Raw genomic sequence first — 20,298 nt, forward strand, 5'->3', positions numbered from 1 at the left:
GTTAAAAGGTAAAGAAGAAAGATAGGCAAATTAACAATGGTTTTGCATTTAGTAGTCATAAAAATGAAAAAAAAACCTGTAGCCTCCAGTCCTAAAACATTTTTATAGGAAAAAACAGGTATACATCTCCTTATTGGCAGTGTAAATTATCAGAGTAAAAAATAATAATGGAAGTGTAATATTTTAGTACAGAGTAGATACTGAAATTTGTTTTACAGAAATCAGAGAGAAAAAATAAACAACCTGTCAATTGAATTATATCAGCAATAATACAGACAGAATACATCAATCAATGATTGCATAGACATTTTCAATCTCATTTGAATGTTGGTCCTGCTAACTCCAGAATAATTTGTGCATATTTATCTCACAGATGTAACCAAGAGCATTGAAAATAATTCTAAACAACAAAGCATAACAGAAACTTATAAACTGAAAAACTATCAAATTGCTTAGTGGATTTCATTGGCATCTGAGCATACATGCAAGAAGTTCACATGAATTAGATTTCCCCGGCTGTTTTCTTCTCCCTGTTTTTCAATTGACACATACATCTGAAAATCATGGAAAATACTATCAGGAGAAAAAAAAGGGAGATAAGAGAATTACTCCAACGCTCTCAACAATTTTGCTTTAACTCTGTTGTTTAAAAACTCATGTATAGAGATTAGTTCCTAAATTTGAAAATACGTTCTTTTTTATTTTATTTTATTTTTATTTATTTATTTTTTTTGAGGCGGAGTTTCGCTCTTGTTACCCAGGCTGGAGTGCAATGGTGCGATCTCGGCTCACGGCAACCTCTGCCTCCTGGGTTCAGGCAATTCTCCTGCCTCAGCCTCCTGAGTAGCTGGGATTACAGGCACACACCACCATGCCCGGCTAATTTTTTGTATTTTTAGTAGAGACGGGTTTTCACACCATGTTGACCAGGATGGTCTCCATCTCTTGACCTCGTGATCCACCCGCCTCGGCCTCCTAAAGTGCTGGGATTACAGGCGTGAGCCAATCTTTTTTTTTTTTTTAATTGTACTTTAGTTTCTGGGGTACATGGAAGAAGAATTGTCTTGAGCCACACAAAAAATAGACTGACACTAATGATAGCTGATGATCTTAAAAAATAAAATTACAAGAAAATCTCATGATGTTTTAAGAAAGCTTACAAATTTGTGTTGGGCTGCATTTAAAGCCATCTCATGAGTGCATGCAACCTGAAGGCCATGGGTTGGACAAGCTAGACCTAAAGCTTATACAGTTTGAAGACATCTGTTTTAGGGGAAAAAAATCAAAATAACTAATAAACGGTTGTTAGGTCCCATTCTAGGGCCTTGGAGGAAATCCATGCAAAGGAGGAGTTCTAAAACTTAAGTTTCGCCTTATGTAAATCCACCATCATTATATCATAAAGTATTTATTCGAAAAGTTTTCTTAAGTATTTTCAGAAACAAACATAATTTAAAATTTTTATTGCTATTACATATATTCAGTTCCTCCACGTTAAAATTTACACTTTATCTGTTTTCTTCTGTACCTGATTTTTTTTTTTGACTAGATATTTGGTTTTTATTTTTATTTTTATTTTTTTTAATTTTTTATTGGATTATAGGTTTTGGGGTACATGAGCAGAGCATGCAAGACAGTTGCGTAGGTACACACATGGCAGTGTGCTTTGCTTTTCTTCTCCCCTTCACCCACATTTGGCATTTCTCCCCAGGCTATCCCTCCCCACCTCCCCCTCCCACTGGCCCTCCCCTTTTCCCCCCAATAGACCCCAGTGTTTAGTACTCCACTTTGTGTCCATGTGTTCTCATATTTCATCACCCACCTATGAGTGAGAATATGCGGTGTTTCATTTTAGTTTTTCCATCTGCATTCAGTTATTCTGCTTAATATTATTTAGTATTTTTTACTATTGTTGAGCTTCATGGCTTCCTAAACACTTAGAGGAAGATGAAGTTGCTTGTCAATATGGTCTGCTTAAAAATGCTTTGGGACTCCCTCAATTGTGTTATTGCAAATTGTGCAGATCACTTAAAACTATACTTGTCCTGTTACATTTATATTAACTAGTTTCTGCTTATCTTCTATTCTCTGCAGAACATCATCTCTGTCTCTGGATACTCTGGTGGCAACTGGCATCATCATTACTATTGCTTAATAAGTCCATGGCCATGTCACTGCAGTTATCCTTGGTAAAAGAGTGCCAGCATCTTGTCTAAGAGATACGTCCCAATCTAGGGCCTTAGAGGAAAACCATCCACCATGAGTCCCAGAGTCCTAACTAAGATTTTTTTTAAGTGTCTATATAACATGAGGAGGTATCATGAATATTGACTCCTCACACTAAGCCACCAAGAAATGAGTAGACATTTCCATTTATACATGGTAGTCCTCCTGTGGCTTTCTGTAATCCTTTTTATCTGCCACAGAAATTTACTATCAATCCAACTATTCAATCACATTATTGACTAGCCTTATAGCTCCACCTTTGAGGGTATGTTGGCAAATGTTCTTGAGTTTTAGAATTCTCCACAAAAGTACTGAAAATCAATAGCATCTCTTCCAAAAGATTCCACAGTTTTATATTGCAAAAAGCGGTACAGTTTTGAAAATATTTCCTGGACAAATAAATATATAAACTGAAAGAATTATTTTGAGTATTTTTTAAACACCAGGTAAAACATTCTACATAAACAAGGTCCTTGAATCTGAACATATTTGTACATATAACAGCAACTAAGAGAAAATTCACACTTAAAACCTAAATTGGCCTATTTGTTTCTCTATTTAAAATAGAATTATGCTAAATTTATGCTTACATGAGGATGTTTTATTTTATGTTAATATCGTAGACATTATTATCTAATAATTTCAAAGCTACTCGGACTTTAAACACAATATCAGACTTTCAAGCTGTAAATTTGTTCCTTATTTTTAGTACCTTAATGAAGAAAAAAAAACACAAACCGATGAAGAAAAATACATTCCTTTTCTAATTTTGCTTAAAATGAACATCTAAGAATGTTCTGTTTTGTCTCTCATAAATGGTAATTAATGAATTTTTTCTTCTCCATTTATTCAATCATACCAGAAAATAACAACCTGATATTATCAAATACTGTGGTTGCAACATATCTTTCCATTTGTGGATACATATTGGATCATATATAGGACACTATATTTTATCAATATCATTTAGAAAAATGCTCATCATCACTGGTCATCAGAGAGATGCAAATCAAAACCACATTGAGATACCATCTCACTCCAGTTAGAATGGCGATCATTAAAAAATCTGGAGACAACAGATGCTGGAGAGGATGTGGAGAAATAGGAACACTTTTACACTGTTGGTGGGAGTGTAAATTAGTTCAACCATTTGGAAGACAGTGTGGCGATTCCTCAAGGCCTTAGAAATAGAAATTCCATTTGACCCAGCAATGTCATTACTGGGTATATATCCAAAGGACTATAAATCGTTCTACTATAAGGACACATGTACACGAATATTCATTGCAGCACTGTTTACAATAGCAAAGACCTGGAACCAACCCAAATGCCCATCGATGATAGACTGGATTGGGAAAATGTGGCACATATGCACCATGGAATATTATGCAGCAATTAGAAATGATGAGTTTGTGTTATTTGTAGGGACATGGATGAATCTGGAGAACATCATTCTCAGCAAACTGACACAAGAACAGAAAATGAAATACCGCATATTCTCACTCATAGGCAGGTGATGAAAAATGAGAACACATGGACACAGGGAGGGGAGTACTAAACACTGGGGTCTATTGGGGGGAAAAGGGGAGGGCTAGCGGGAGGGGGAGGTGGGGAGGGATAGCCTGGGGAGAAATGCCAAATGTGGGTGAAGGGGAGAAAGGAAGCAAAACACACTGCCATGTGTGTACCTATGCAACTGTCTTGCATGTTCTGCACATGTACCCCAAAACCTAAAATGCAATTTAAAAAAAAAGAAAATTCCAAATAACAGTTAACTCATGTTATTTGTTTGCCATTATTTAAAGATTTGCAAAGCAGGGATATACAGAATTATGTTTCTTTCACACTTGCAATTCCAGTAAGTACCAGCAGCAGGTGGTAGTGATAATTTGCATACATTAAATCTAACATTGACCCTACCAGGCTTATTTATAATAGTAACAAAACCTATTTGTGTACAAAAACATGCTTATTACATTGACAGTATATTACTAAATGCAGACTTCTTATTTTTACATACAAATATTTCAAGAAAAAAGTAACCAAAATGCAAAGCAATATAACACTTTAAAATGAAAGCATGGACTTTCTATAAATTTAACCATTATAAGCTGTGTCTGTTAATTCTAACTTTAACTTCTTGGGAATTAAGTAACGATAGTGTCCATACAAAACAAAGTGTACTGCTCTGCAACTCATTACATAATACTTTCTGATTTGCAGAATACTCCCACCTCTCTACTCAATTCTGCATTATAAGAAAGAAATATCATGATTGTATTGCTTTGATGATGAACTAAAAGCGATTGGTAAAGACTGCTACACTTACAGCATTTTTATGGACATCAACATTTATAATAAAAATATATCTAGAGTTTTCTTTAATAGAAGAGATTACAAACTGGTTTAAATGTTAAGTAGGAGTGGCTTGGGAAAGTATGTCAAAAATTATTGCTTTTCTGTATGGAGTTCCTAAGAATTATAGAATCTCACTAGTTTATCACACTTTAGAAGCATCTCAAGGAATGACTCAATTTCTAACTGTGTGTAATTGTCATTATCTCCTAGTTCTGCTTTAATCTATGTTTCTTCCTCTCATTCCTTGGTCCTTTTTTCTAATAAATTGATTATGGATATTGAATGTTCTAACTGGAACTGTCCCTCTTGAAATTTTTATAGTCTTTGTTTCTGGAATAAATTATTCTCATTAATTTGCTTTTCTGAAATTTCAAATGTATTTCAAACACATTCATCTTCATGAGAATAGTTTCAACATTCACTGACCTTGAGCCCTCACAAAGTCTCGGCAATTACAATTTGATAAGAACTCTCTAGAAAGAAGAGCCTAACACAGCATTGTGACTAATGTTCTGTGTCACAAAAACTGTGACACTTAATGCCTTAAAGGTAAAACCTAGAAGTTAAGTAGAACTAAAAGATAAGATGAAAAATAATGAGAAGGCATTGCCTTATTAAAATATATAAACCTATTTTTCAGTTTCTTCATGGCTGTCTTTACTTCTTGATTCCTCAGAGTATAGATTACTGGGTTCAAAATGGGTGTAAAGATGGTATAAAACACAGACAGAATCTTGTCTATGAGAAGGCTGCTTAGTGGCCACATGTAGATGAAGATGCATGGCCCAAAGAATAAGAAGACAACAATGAAATGAGCTGTACAAGTAGAAAGGGCCTTAGACGATCCTCTGGAAGAATGATGCTTCAAAGTAACCAGGACAGTAACATATGAATCAAATAAAACAATAAAGCAGGACAAAGCAATTATGCCACTTGTTGAGATCATAAAGAAGCCCAGAACATAATTATCTACACAAGCCAGCTGGAACACCACCGGAAGGTCACAAAAAAAGCTGTCTACTTCATTGGGACCACAGAATGGTAACATGAGAGCAAATATGACCTGACTCATTGAATGCATGATTCCCACAATCCAGGAAGCTGCCACGAGAGCAACACACACCTGGGGACTAATGATTGAAGCATAGTGCAGGGGCTTGCATATTGCAATATACCTATCAAAGGACATGGCCATGAGTAAGATGATCTCAGTGCCAGTGAAAAGGTGGAGAAAGAATATCTGGGTAAGGCAGTCACTGAAAGAGATAATTTTGTGGCCTGTTAGGTAATCTGTAATCATCTTCGGGGTGGCAAAAGAAGCAAGAGACATATCAATGATTGAAAGATTGGCAAGCAGGAAATACATAGGAGAGTGTAGGTGAGGGTCTACTATAACTGTGATGACTATGAGGCTGTTACCCACCATTGTTGCCACGTAAAACAATGAAAATACCATAAAGTAAAACATCTGTAGTTCCCAGGAATTAGAGAGCCCCAGTAAAACAAATTCAGACATGATAGACTTATTGGCCACAGCCATTGTCTTGATTTATAGGTAGGAGCCTGTACAAAAGAAAAAAAAAAGAGGAAAGTCAGATCCAATGAAAGAAAAAGATTCATCTAATAATCTACTTTCAGAAATTTTATTTTCTCTATAAAATTTATCTTAACCATTATTTCCATTCTTCTCATTTGGTATATTGGATTGAAAGGAAATTATGGAATATTAGAGCTTATGGCAAAATACTCCTTAAATCACAGGTGTTGAAAAGAACACGTTCCTTTCTGGTACTAAATGGCAATCCAACCAAGATAATATCATTCTGAACAGACCTACCTACCTACCTACTTGTCCATCTATTCATCCATGTAATCCTAAAGGTAACAGTAAGCACTTACTTTATGATGACAATGTGTAAAACACACCTACACATATATGTTTAGTCATTTGGAATTTGTCGGTAAAGATATTCCGACAAAAATATATAAAAATTATATCACTTGTAAGGGCTCTTAGGCAACATTATAGTGAAGTTTCAATGGACAGTTGTAGAGCTTTTTTAAATTTCCAGAGATGAACTGTTAAAGTATTCCCAGATAAAGTGTTCTGTTTGAAACTAAAAATAAATACATAGAAAATTAGTTTTGTTGATATTCATCCAGAGAAAGAAGACTGATTTATTAAAATATAGTCATATAGACAAAGGAATGTCATTTAACATCTTTTGGTCCTTTCTTTTAATTAAAATATGAACATGTTCCTTACAAATATCTATCATTCTATAATTTAAAAGTTCATATTCTAAAGGATATATAAGAACATTTTCATGGGAAAGTGCTCAAAGATCAATCTCTTTCATTTTGCCTTTGTTTGAATTCTTCTTCTGTAAATGTCAATATATGTAAACTGTTGTATTGACCTCAGCTTCATGGAATAGGGATTAGGAAATGGGAGTGTGAAGGGCAAAAACTTAAAATATTTCAGTAGAACTCATTTGTAAAACACTTTTACTTACCAAATCTATTGAAGAACCAGGGCTTTAAATTACTCAGTGTTAAGCAGGCTCGGACAGAGCAGAGAAGGCAATTTTAAAAATAAATAAATGACCTAGTTGAATCATTAGTTATATAACAGCTGTGGATAAAATGGATGTTGTAAGGACTTGGGAATTGAACAAGACATCATCTTGCAATGGGATTTATTAAACAAAATGGCATTATTGTGCTCACAAAAGAAAGATATTTCAAGAATCTTATGGGAATTGATGATGATTTTTTTCATCTGGACCTAAGAGACTCAGAGACTAGAAGCTGGGATGGTCCTGATTTCAAAAAGGCAGGAAATATCAAGTCAACTAATTCTAATAAGCACTCTTGATTCTCTAATACTATATTAGAAGCAATGAAAAACAAAATCCAAAACATTTGCCTCTGCTTCAAGTAATTTACAGTTATTTGAAGATATTAAATACCTATAAATAAAACAATTGGTGAAAAATGCAACCAAATAAACCTAGTGTTCAGCCAATTCTCAGAGACCATGGATGAAGTAGGCTTCAGTTAAAATAAAAAGGTAATGTGCAGAATCCATCAAGCAAGTGTTCTTGCAGGAGACATATCATGAACTTGACTTAGGATGAAAACTAAAATATCTATTGGCAGAAGAAAAAAAAATGCATGTGGAGGGAAAACAGTGCAACTTATTTGCCATAAAACAGGATGCTTAGCAGTTTCAAAGAATAAGAATGTCTTTCCAAAAATTTAACTTGATATAAAAGATAAGGTATCATTTTAACATAGTGGAAAGAATTATGATTATTTGAAAGGAGTATTTTGGGTCGCAGAGGATGCACTAGCGTGAGTAGGGTGACAAGGGCAAGTGCAGTGACTCCTTGCTGTTGAGCAAGAGGCTCTCTGAAGACTCAAGCTGCCACCAGGTGCTGCAGAAGTCGACGAATATGTGGCGCTCCACAAGTGAGGACGCGTCGGTGGCCAACAAGGAGAAGGCGCGGCTCGAGGAGGTGGAGGCGGCAGAGGAGAGGCTGCTGGTGTTCCTGTGCTCCAGCTGCTGGCGGCCGCTGGGTGACTCGCGAGCTGGGTGACCAGCCAAAAGGACACCAACTGTATCCTGCTGCACTGTGTTTCCTGTAATGTTTCTGTGGGTAAGGAACAGAAGTTATCCACATGTGAAAAGGAAAATGGTTGCATCCTTGAAACTTTGTACTGCACGGGGTGCTCACTCAACCTTGGCTACGTGTATAGATGCACACCCAAGAATCTTGATTACAAGAGAGACTTGTTTTGCCTCAGTATTGAAGCCATCAAAAGCTATGTTTTAGGGTCCTCTGAAAAGCAAATTGTGTCAGAAGATAAAGAACTTTTTAATCTTGAAAGCCGTGTTGAAATAGAAAAGTCTCTAAAACAGATGGAAGATGTCTTGCAAAAGTACAGATTGTCTCCTCACATAAAAAGTACAGACAGTCTCCTCAAGCAGCTCCCTGACCCCCATATATCCAAAGAGTCACCTCACAAACAACTGATCACACTGACATTTGGTGGGCATCATTAAGGGACAAAGATAGCAGAAGAAGAAATGGGTAGCAATCCTCATGGTTCCACAGCTGCTACAGGTGTACCCCAGACAAGCAGGGTCTGAAGTGGACTTCAGTAGTCCTACAGCAGAGGGGCCAGACTGTTAGAAGTAAAAATAAGAAACAGAAATACTTCATCATCAACAATCTTGACATCCACTCAGAGACACAATCGGAAAATCAGCAACCACTCGGAAGACAGGTGGATAAATCCACAAAGATGGGAAGAAACCAGCACAAAAATGAGGAAAACACCTGAAACCAAAACACCTCGCCTCCCACAAAAGACCAAAACTCCTCACCAGCAAAGAAACAAAGCTGGATGGAGAATGAGTGTCATGAAATGACAGAATCGGACTTCAGAAGGTGGGTAATGAGAAACTTCCATGAGCTAAAAAAACATTCTAACTCAATGCAAAGAAACTAAGAAATTTCAAAAAAGATTTGAGGAAATGATAACAAGAATGGATAACTTAGAGAGGAATATGAGTGAATTGAAGGAGCTAAAAAACACAACATGAGAACTTCACGAAGTATGCACAAGGTTCAAGTGCTGAATTTACCAAGCAGAAGAAAGGATATCAGAAGTCGAAGATCAACTCAATGAAATAAAATGAGAAGCCAAGATTAGAGGAAAAAAGCGCAAAAAGGAATGAACAAAGTCTCCAAGAAATGTGGGACTATGTGAAGAGACCTAATCTACATATAATAGGTGTACCTGAATGTGACGAAGAGAATGAATCCAAGCTGGAAAATACTCTTCAGGATACTATCCAGGAATATTTCCCCAACCAAGAAAGGCAGGTCAATATTCAAGTCCAGGAAATACAGAGAACATCACAAAGATATTCTGCAAGAAGAGTAACCCCAAGGCACATCATCATCAAATTCACCAGAGTTGAAATAAAAGAAAAAATGCTAAGGACAGCCAGAGAGAAAGGTTGGGTCACCCACAAAAGAAAGCCCATCAGACTCGTAGCAGATCTCTCAGCAGAAACCCTACAAGCCAGAAGAGAGTGGGGGCCAATATTCAACATTCTTAAAGAAAAGAACTTTCAACCCAGAATTTCATAACCAGCCAAACTGAGCTTCATAAGCAAAGAAAAAATAAAATCCTTTGCAAACAAGCAAGTACTCAGAGATTTCGTCACCACCAGACCTGCTTTACAACACCTCCTGAAAGAGGCACTACACATAGAAAGGAATAACCAGTACCAGCCATTCCAAAAACATACCAAATGCTAAAGAGCATCAACAAAATGGAGAATCTGCATCAACTAATAGGCAAAACAGCGAGGTAGCATCAAAATGGCAGTATCATATTCACACATAACAATATTAACCCTAAATGTAAATGGGCTAAATGCACCAATCAAAAGACACAGACTGGCAAACTGGATAAAAAGGCTAAACCCATCGGTGTACTGTATCAAGGAAACCCATCTCACATGCAAGGATACACAAAGGCTCAAGATAAACGGATGGAGGAAGATTTACCAAACAAATGGAGAGCAAAAAAAAGCAGGAGTTGCAATTCTCATCTCTGATAAAATAGACTTTAAAGCAACAAAGATCAAAAGAGACAAAGAAGGCCATTACATAATGGTAAAAGGATCAATACAACAAGAAGAGCTAATGATCTTAAATATATATGGACCCAATACAGGAGCATCCAGATACATAAGGCAAGTTCTTAATGACAACAAAGAGACTTAGACTCCCACACAATAACAGTGGGAGACTATAACACTCCACTGTCAATACTAGACAAATCAACCAGACAGAAAATTAACAAGGATATCCAGGACTTGAACTCAGACCTGGAACAAGCAAACCTGATAGACATCTACAGAACTCTCCACCACAAATCCACAGAATATACATTCTTCTCAGCACCGCATCACACCTACTCTAATACTGACCACATAATTGGAAGTAAAGCACTCCTCAGCAAATGAAAAAGAACAGAAATCATAACAAACAGTCTCTCAGACCATAGTGCAATCAAGTTAGAATTCAGAATTCAGAAACCAACCCAGAACCACACAGCTTCATGGAAACTGAACAACTGGCTCTTGAACGTTGACTGGGTAAACAATGAAATGAAGGCAGAAATAAAGAAGTTCTTCAAAACCAATGAGAACGAAGACACAACTTGCCAGAACCTCTGGGACACATTTAAAGCAGTCTCTAGAGGAAAGTATATAGCAACAAGTGCCCATATGATGAGAGTGGAGAGATCCAAATTTGACACCCTATCATCAAAATTGAAAGACTAGAGGAGCAAGATAAAAAAACTCAAAACCCAGCAGAAGACTAGAAATAACCTGGGAAGCAGGGGTTGCAGCGAGCCGAGACTGCACCATTGCACTCCAGCCTGGTGACAGAGCGAGACTCTGTCTCAAAAAAAAAAAAAAGATAAAAAGCCTCAATAAACTCGGTATCGATGGAACGTATCTCAAAGTAATAAAAGCTATTTATGACAAACCAACAGCCAATATCATATTAAATGGGCAAAAACTGGAAGCATTCCCTTTGAAATCTGGCACTAGACAAGGATGCCCTATCTCACCACTCCTATTCAATATGGTACTGGAAGTTCTAGCCAGAGCAATCAGGCAAGGAAAAGAAATAAAGGGTATTCAAATAGGAAAGGTGGAAGCCAAATTGTCTCTATTTGCAGACGACATGATAGTATACCTAGAATACCCCATCGCCTCAGCCCAAAAACTCCTGAAACTGATAAGCAACTTCAGCAAAGTCTCAGGATATAAAATCAATGTGCAAAAATCACAAGCATTCGTCTACACCAATAACAGACTTAAAGAAAGCCAAATAAAGAACAAACTGCCATTCGCAATTGCTACAAAAAGAATAAAATACCTAGGAATACCACTCACAAGGAACGTAAGAAACCTCTTCAAGGAGAACTACAAACCACTGCTCAATGAAATCAGAGAGGACATAAACAGATGGAGAGACATTCCATGTTCATGGTTAGGAAGAATCAATATCATGAAAATGGCTATACTACCCAAAGTAATTTACAGAATCAACGCTATCCCCATCAAGCTACCATTGACTTTCTTCACAGAACTGGAAAAAACCACCATGAACTTCATATGGAACCAAAAGAGAGCCCGCATAGCCAAGTCAATTCTAAGCAAAAAGAACACAGCGGGGGGCATCACACTACCGGATTTCAAACTATACTACAAGGCTACAGTAATCAAAACAGCATGGTACTGGTACCAAAACAGAGAGATAGACCAATGGAACAAAACAGAGGCACCGGAGGCAACACAACATATCTACAACTATACAATCTTTGATAAACCTGACAAAAACAAGCAATGGGAAAAGGATTCCCTGTTTAACAAATGGTGTTGGGAAAACTGGCTAGCCATGTGCAGAAAGCAGAAACTGGACCTCTTCCTGACACCTTACACTAAAATTAACTCCAGATGGATTAAAGACTTAAACATAAGACTGGCACGATAAAAACCCTAGAAGGAAATCTAAGCAAAACTATGCAGGACATAGGAGTAGGCAAGTACTTCATGAACAAAACACCAAAAGCATTGGCAATAAAAGCCAAAATAGAGAAATGGGACCTAATGAAAATCCACAGCTTCTGCACGGCAAAAGAAACAGTCACTAGAGTGAATCGGCAACCAACAGAATGGGAAAAAAATTTTGCAGTTTACCCATCTGACAAAGGGCTGATATCCAGAATTTACAAAGAACTCAAACAGATTTATAGAAAACAAACAAACAAGCCCATTCAAAAGTGGGCAAAGAATATGAACAGACACTTTACGAAAGAAGACATATATGAGGCCAACAATCATATGAAAAAATGCTCATCATCACTGGTCATCAGAGAGATGCATATCAAAACCACATTGAAATACCATCTCACGCCAGTTAGAATGGCGATCATTACAAAATCTGGAGACAAGAGATGCTGGAGAGGATGTGGAGAAAAAGGAACACTTTTACACTGTTGGTGGGAGTGTAAATTAGTTCAACCATTGTGGAAGACAGTGTGGCGATTCCTCAAGGCCTTAGAAATAGAAATTCCATTTGACCCAGCAATCCCATTACTGGGTATATATCCAAAAGACTATAAATCGTTCTACTATAAGGACACATGTACACGAATATTCATTGCAGCACTGTTTACAATAGCAAAGACCTGGAATCAACCAAAATGCCCATTGATAATAGACTGGATTGGAAATATGTGGCACATATACACCATGGAATATTATGCAGCAATCAGAAATGATGAGTTCGTGTCGTTTGTAGGGACATGGATGAATCTGGAGAACATCATTCTCAGCAAACTGACACAAGAACAGAAAATGAAACACTGCATATTCTCACTTATAGGTGGTTGATGAAAAATTAGAACACATGGACACAGAAAGGGGGGTACTAAACACTGGGGTCTATTGGGGGAAAAAGGGAGTGCCAGTGGGAGGGGGAGGGGGGAGGGATAGCCTGGGGAGAAATGCCAAATGTGGGTGAAGGGAAGAAGGAAAGCAAAGCACACTGTCATGTGTGTACCTACGCAACTGTCTTGCATGCTCTGCTCATGTACCCCAAAACCTAAAATGCAATAAAAAATTTTTAAAAATTCAAATATGTTTTGATTTTATCCCTGAGATCTCAACATGTTAGTCTTGTTTGTCCCCTATCATCTCCTTCTCTTCTTAGAGGTAAATCTAAATATATATATTTAAATATATATGTATATAGTTAAATATTCTTCCATAGGATTTTATCATTTTATATTTTTTCTGGCATTACCTCACTGTAGCATCATCTAGAGTAGGTTTTCCAGCTGTTAGAATTTTGCTGCCCGATAGAAATATTTACCATATTATAGGTGATAAGTAGTATCTCAATGAATTTTATAATATGTTCTTATAAAAAAGAGTTTGAGAATCTTTTATATAGATAATTGCTATTTGCACTTTTTCCCATTTTATGCAGGGTTCATCTTTTTATTCTCTAATTTAGTAGCTTTCAATGTATTTGTATACCAATGCTTTGTTTTTCAGCTCTCATTACTAATGAGGACATTGAAATTTGTGATAATATAGTGAATAAAGTCTTGTAAACTCAGGCCTCCAAACTGAAGATTCAATGTTCTTTATATCACACTAGAGGCATATAATGCAGTTTCATCAAGTTGTTTCTTTTCACCTTATAAATACCAGCTCTGTGAAATGTAAATATTTAACACTTTCTTGTTAATAGAGAAATATTTAAGTATGTATGGCATTTAAATTGTATTGTGATTCTGATTTTTAGGAGATGTTAAAATTTTGATGATTACATAACATTCTTTCCATAGTTCGAATTTACAAACCAGAATGTTTTCACTTTTCCCTTTTTTCTTCCATTACTCCATAATGACACAAGTGGATAGTACAAAATTTAAATTCTTAAACCTTCATTTTATTATTTTTTGCATCAGGTTTTTTCCCAATGGGGAGACACAGGCCTTATTTATTTATTTATGAGACAAAGTCTCTCACTGCTGCCCAGGCTGGAGTACAGTGGTGCAATCTCAATTCACTGCAACCTCTGCCTCCTGGGTTCAAGCAATTCTTGTGCCTTTATTAATGGAGGAACTGAGAGATAACACTTGTAGCCTCATAAGTCAAATAATAGATACTATTTGTCTTGTCTTTGCTGTAATCCAAGATAAAGGTAATTATTTATATCTTCCCAGCCCATCACATCCATGCCATGTACATGAAGCATTTATGAGCAATTATATATTCTGTAATTCACCTTTAAATACAGCCAAACCAACTTGAATGTTTTAATAACTCACACTGCAACTTGAGCATTTGTTTATTCCTCAAGCAGCAGCTGATCTTTTTCTTGCCGTGTAATACACAAAATCATTTCATATCAATATAGCTATCATAAATACAAAGGTCTCAAGGATTGTGAGCCTCCTTTCCCCAGAACTTAGGCAAGGGATTCACCTAATTTCACTCTCAAGTGGTTGTCTCTACTTTAGGAAACTGGTCGAGTATTATATTGTGTGTGTGGAAAGGATCTTAAAATTATCTAAATCAACTCCCCTATTTTATATATGAAGAATTGGAAGCATAGGTTGACTCAGTAAATTACTCGATCTCACACTCCTAGGACAAGATTTCAATTCCCATTTTCTGACTCTCAGGTCACCGTTATTTCTGATACACCAATTTAAATGAGAGCTGTGCTAGAGACATCTATTTAAGTATCAGGTAGGTGCAGGCAAAATAAAATTTTTAACTTTCTGGAGTGGGTAAATCTAGAAGAACAACGTGAAGGGTTTTTTGTTTATTAGTTTTTCAAAGGCCATAGAACTTTTAATAGAAAGCCAAAGAGCAGTAGGTAGTTGAACAAGTAAACTGGGTTTGTTCTTAGAACAATTTACTTAGAATATGTAGTTACAACGAAGGTTTGAGAAGAAAAGAAAAATGCACTGTTGGTTTAGTAGCAAAATGAAAAGATTTTGTCATGAATTTGAGTACACATCATTTCAATTGGCTTTTGATGCACTTTGTAAATCTCAGATCTCAGTGACAGATTTTCTTAATCAGCCAAGTTACAATTTTTGTGGTGTGTTGTTACATAACTTCTAAATTCATTACTATATTCTGTCTGATGTAAACTTATCTCAACATTTATTCTATGTAAACTTTAAAAACAGGAAGAGTTTTTTTCAAACAGCTTCTGTGAAATCAATAATTTCTAGCATTTAAAAATTCCCTGGTGGATCAGGAGCAAGATGGCCATTTAGGAACAGCTCAGGATTGCAGCTCCCAGTGAAAGCGTAGAGGGTGAGTGGATGCCACATTTCCAGATGGATCTTTATTGCCCACAGACCAGGGGATTCCCAGGCAGAGGAGCCCCACGGGTCACCAGCACGGCTGTTTTGACCAGCGTGGCTGTTGTGCCAGCGACCCAGAGTGGCAGTTCTCTATACAAAACACACTGGTTTCATTGCCCATTTAAGCTGGCAATTGAAGCTCTGGGAAGGCAGATTTACCCATTCATCTGATTAGACAGGAGACTCAAAGAGGGAGGCAGGCCAGGAGATTCCCAGGCAAAAAAGCACCACATATCTCAGCACCATTGTTTCAGCTGGCACAGTGGGTTGCCGCACAGGAAATCTCACAGATCCCTATGCCTTTGCAGCAGGCGACTGGAACACTAGAAAGAGAGTCAACCTTTCAACTTAAAAAAAAAAAAACGGAGGCTCTGAGGCAGGGAGTGAGGTGATCAGGCTCAGCGGGTCCCACCCCTACAAAAAAAAGAGCAATTGGAAACCCTCGTGGTTGAGATTTTCATGGCAAGCACAGCTGAACCTGAAATGGTACAGCTCTGTAGGGGAGGGGCATCACCATTACTGAGGCACTGCACCCCTACAGTGAGGCAGCCTGCCATTGACGAGGCAACACACCATAACAGAAAGTGTTCACCATTACAGAGGCAGGCCATCATTGCTGAGGCATTTCTAACCACACCCACTCAGGGACGTTCATAGAGCAGCAGGGAGGAGCCCACAGCAGCTCAGCAAAGGTTCTGCAGGCAGACAGTGACTAGGCTGCCTCCTTGCTGGGCAGGGCTGCCCTGAAAAACAAAGGCAGCAGCACAATGGATACTCATAAATAAATCCCTAACTCCCCAGGACAGAGCACCAGGAAAAAAAAAGGTGGGGGAGTTATGAGTTCTGTTGCAGCAGACTTAAACATACCTGCCTAGCAGCTCTGATTGAACAACAGAGCTCACAGCTCAGCACTTGAGCTCCTATAAAGGACAGATTGTCTCCTTAAGAAGCTCCCTGACCCCATATACCTAAAGAGTCACCTCACAACAAACTCCTCAGACTGATATTTGACATGCATTATTCTGGGACAAAGATAGCAGAAGAAACTGGTAGCAATCCTTACTGTTCTGCAGCTGCTGGAGGTAATCCCCAGGCAAGCAGGGCCTGGAGTGAACCTTGGCAGTCCTACAGCAGAGGGGCCAGACTGTTAGAAGGAAAACTAAAAAACAGATATAACTTCATCATCAACAATCTGGACGTCCACTAAGAGACCCAATCTGAAAATCAGCAACTACACAGATGACAGGTGGATAAATCCACAAAGATGAAAAGAAACCAGCACAAAAAGGAGGAAAACACCAGAAACCAGAACACCTCTCCTCCTACAAAGGATCACAACTCCTCACCAGCAAGGGAACAAGGCAGGATGGAGAAGGAGTACGATGAAATAACATAATCAGACTTCAGAAGATGGGTAATGAGAAACTTCCGTGAGCTAAAAGAACATGTTCTAACTCAATGCAAAGAAACTAAGAATGATGAAAAAAGATTTGAGGAAATGATAACAAGAATGGACAACTTAGAGAGGAATATGAGTGAACTGATGAAGCTGAAAAACACAACACGATAAATTCAGGAAGCACGCACAAGTTTCAACGGCCAAATTGAGCAAGCAGAAGAAAGAATATCAGAGGTCGAAGATCAACTCAATGAAATAACATGAGAAACCAAGATGAGAAAAAAAAAGCACAAAAAAAGGAATGAACAAAGTCTCCAAGAAATGTGGGACTATGTGAAAAGACCTAATCTACATTTGATAGGTGTACCTGAATGTGACTAAGAGAATAAATCCAAGCTGGAAAATACTCTTCAGGATATTATCCAAGAAAACTTCCCCAACCTAGCAAGGCAGGCCAATATTGAAGTCCAGGAAATACAGAGAACACCACAAAGATATTCCTCAAGAAGAGCAACACCAAGGCACATAATCATCAGATTCACCATGGTTGAAATGAAGGAGAAAATGCTAAGGGCAGCCAGAGAGAAAGGTCAAGTTACCCACCAAGGGAAGCCCATCAGACTCACAGCAGATCTCTCGGCAGAAACCCCACAAGCCAGAAGAGAGTGGGGGCCAATATTCAACATCCTTAAAGAAAAGAACTTTCAACCCAGAATTTCATATCTAGCCAAACTAAGCTTCATAAGGAAGGGAAAATAAAATCCTTTGCAAACAAGCAAGTACTCAGAGATTTCATCACCACCAGGCCTGCTTTACAAGACCTCCTGAAAGAGGCACTACACATAGAAAGGAACAACCAGTACCAGCCATTACAAAAACAAACCAAAAAGTTAAGAGCATCAACAAATGAAGAATCTGCATCAACTAACGAGCAAAACAGCCAGCTACCATCAAAATGGCAGTATCAAATTCATACATAACAATATTAACCCTAAATGTAAATGAGTTAAATGTACCAATCAAAAGACACAGACTGGAAAATTGGATAAAAAGCCAAAACCCATCAGTGTGCTGTATCCAGGAAATGCATCTCACATGCAAGGATACACAAAGGCTCAAAATAAAGAAATGGAGGAAGACTTACCAAGCAAATGGAGAGCAAAAAAAAGAGGAGTTTCAATTCTCATCTCTGATAAAATAGACTTTAAAGCAACAAAGATAAAAAGAGATAAAGAAGGACATTACATAATGGTAAAAGGATCAATGCAACAAGAAGAGCTAACCATCCTAAATATATAGGAACCCAATACAGGAGCACCCAGATACATAAGGCAAGTTCTTAATGACTTACAAAGAGACTTAGACTGCCACACAATAATAGTGAGACTATGAGATTTTAACACACCACTGTCAATATTAGACAGATCAACCAGACAGAATATTAACAACGATATCCAGGACTTGAACTCAGACATAAAACAAGCAAACCTGATAGACATTTACAGAACTCTCCACCCCAAATCCACAGAATATACATTCTTCTTAGCACCACATCACACCTACTCTAAAATTGACCACATAATTGGAAGTAAATCACTCCTCAGCAAATGAAAAAGAACAGAAATCATAACAAACAATCTCTCAGACCACAGTGCAATCAAGATAGAACTCAGAATTCACAAACTAACTCAGAACCACACAGCTTCATGGAAACTGAACACCTGGCTCTGGAAAGTTGATTGGATAAACAATGAAATGAAGGCAAAAATAAAAAAGTTCTTTGAAACCAATGAAAACAAAGACACAACAAACCAGAATCTCTGGGACACGTTTAAAGCAGTCTCTAGAGGAAAATACATAGCAATAAGTGCCCACATGAGAAGAGTGCAGAGATCCAAAATTGACACCCTATCATCAAAATTGAAAGAGCTAGAGGAGGAAGATCAAAAAAAATCAAAACCTAGCAGAAGACAAGAAATAGCTAAGATCAGAGCAGAACTGAAAGAAATAGAGACAAGAATAACCCTCCAAAAAAATCAATAAATCCAGGAGCTGGTTTTTCGAAAAGATCAACAAAATAGATAGACTACTAGCCAGACTGATAAAAAAGAAAAGAGAGAATAACAAAATAGATGCAATAAAAAACGATAAAGGGGATATCACTACAGATCTCACAGAAATTTAAACCATCATCAGAGAATATTACAAACAACTCTATGCACGTAAACTAGTAAACCTGGAAGAAATGGATAAATTCCTGGACACTTGCATCCTCCCAAGCCTAAACCAGGAAGAAATTGAAACCATGAATAGACCGATAACAAGATCTGAAGTTGAGGCAGCAATTAAGAGTCTACCACAAAAAAAAGCCCAGGTGCAGATGGGTTCACAGCCGAATTCTACCAGACACACAAAGAGAAACTGGTATGATTCCTTCTGAAACTATTTCAAATAATCCAAAAAGAAGGAATCCTTCCCAAATCATTTTATGAGACCAACATCATCCTGATACCAAAACCTGGCAGAGTCTCAAAAAGAAAAGAAAAGTTCAGGCCAATATCCATGATGAGCATAGATGCAAGAATCTTCAATAAAATACTGGCAAGCCAACTGCAACAGCACATCAAAAAGCTTATCCCCCATGATCAAGTAGGATTCATCCCGGGGATGCAAGGCTGGTTCAACATACGGAAGGCTATAAACGTAATTCACCACATAAACGAAACCAAAAACAAAAACCACATGATTATCTGAATTGATGCAGAGAAGGCCTTTGACAAAATTCAACATCCCTTTATACTAAAAACCCTCAATAAACTCGGTATTGACGGAACGTATCTCAAAATAATAAAAGCTATTTACGACAAACCAACAGCCAATATCATACTGAATGGGCAAAAACTGGAAGCATTCCCTTTGAAATCTGGCACTAGACAAGGATGCCCTATCTCACCACTCCTATTCAATATCGTCCTGGAAGTTCTAGCCAGAGCAATCAGGCAAGAAAAAGAAATGAAGGGTATTCAAATAGGAAAGGAGGAAGCCAAATTGTCTCTATTTGCAGACAACATGATAGTATATCTAGAAGACCCCATCGTCTCAGCCCAAAATCTCATGAAACTGATAAGCAACTCCAGCAAAGTATCAGGATACAAAATCAATATGCAAAAATCACAAGCATTTCTATACACCAATAAGAAACTTGAAGAGGGCCAAATCAAGAACGAACTGCCATTCACAGTTGCTACAAAGAGAATAAAATATGTAGAAATGCAACTAACAAGGAATGAAAGGACCTCTTCAAGGAGAACTACAAACCA

General features: G+C 37.5%; 1 protein-coding gene and 1 pseudogene across 1 annotated transcript; one reads left to right on the top strand and one right to left on the bottom strand.

The window, feature by feature from the left end:
- Positions 1-1,786: 1,786 nt before the first annotated feature.
- On the bottom strand, positions 1,787-6,165 carry OR4K2 (olfactory receptor family 4 subfamily K member 2). The gene has a single exon (XM_009005867.6). It carries the CDS (start codon positions 6,122-6,124, stop codon positions 5,141-5,143), a length of 984 nt encoding a protein of 327 aa, XP_009004115.3. The 5' UTR covers positions 6,125-6,165; the 3' UTR covers positions 1,787-5,140.
- A 1,459-nt stretch (positions 6,166-7,624) lies between these two features.
- On the top strand, positions 7,625-8,653 carry LOC100394048 (protein Mis18-alpha pseudogene; annotated as a pseudogene).
- Positions 8,654-20,298: the final 11,645 nt, after the last annotated feature.

Source organism: Callithrix jacchus, chromosome 8 (genome assembly GCF_049354715.1).
Source record: "Callithrix jacchus isolate 240 chromosome 8, calJac240_pri, whole genome shotgun sequence".
In the NCBI taxonomy this organism is placed as follows: Eukaryota; Metazoa; Chordata; class Mammalia; order Primates; family Cebidae; genus Callithrix; species Callithrix jacchus.

Excerpts from the sequence above, each read along its gene's own strand:
- OR4K2 (XM_009005867.6), bottom strand. The coding sequence starts at position 6,124 with ATGGCTGTGGCCAATAAGTCTATCATGTCTGAATTTGTTTTACTGGGG.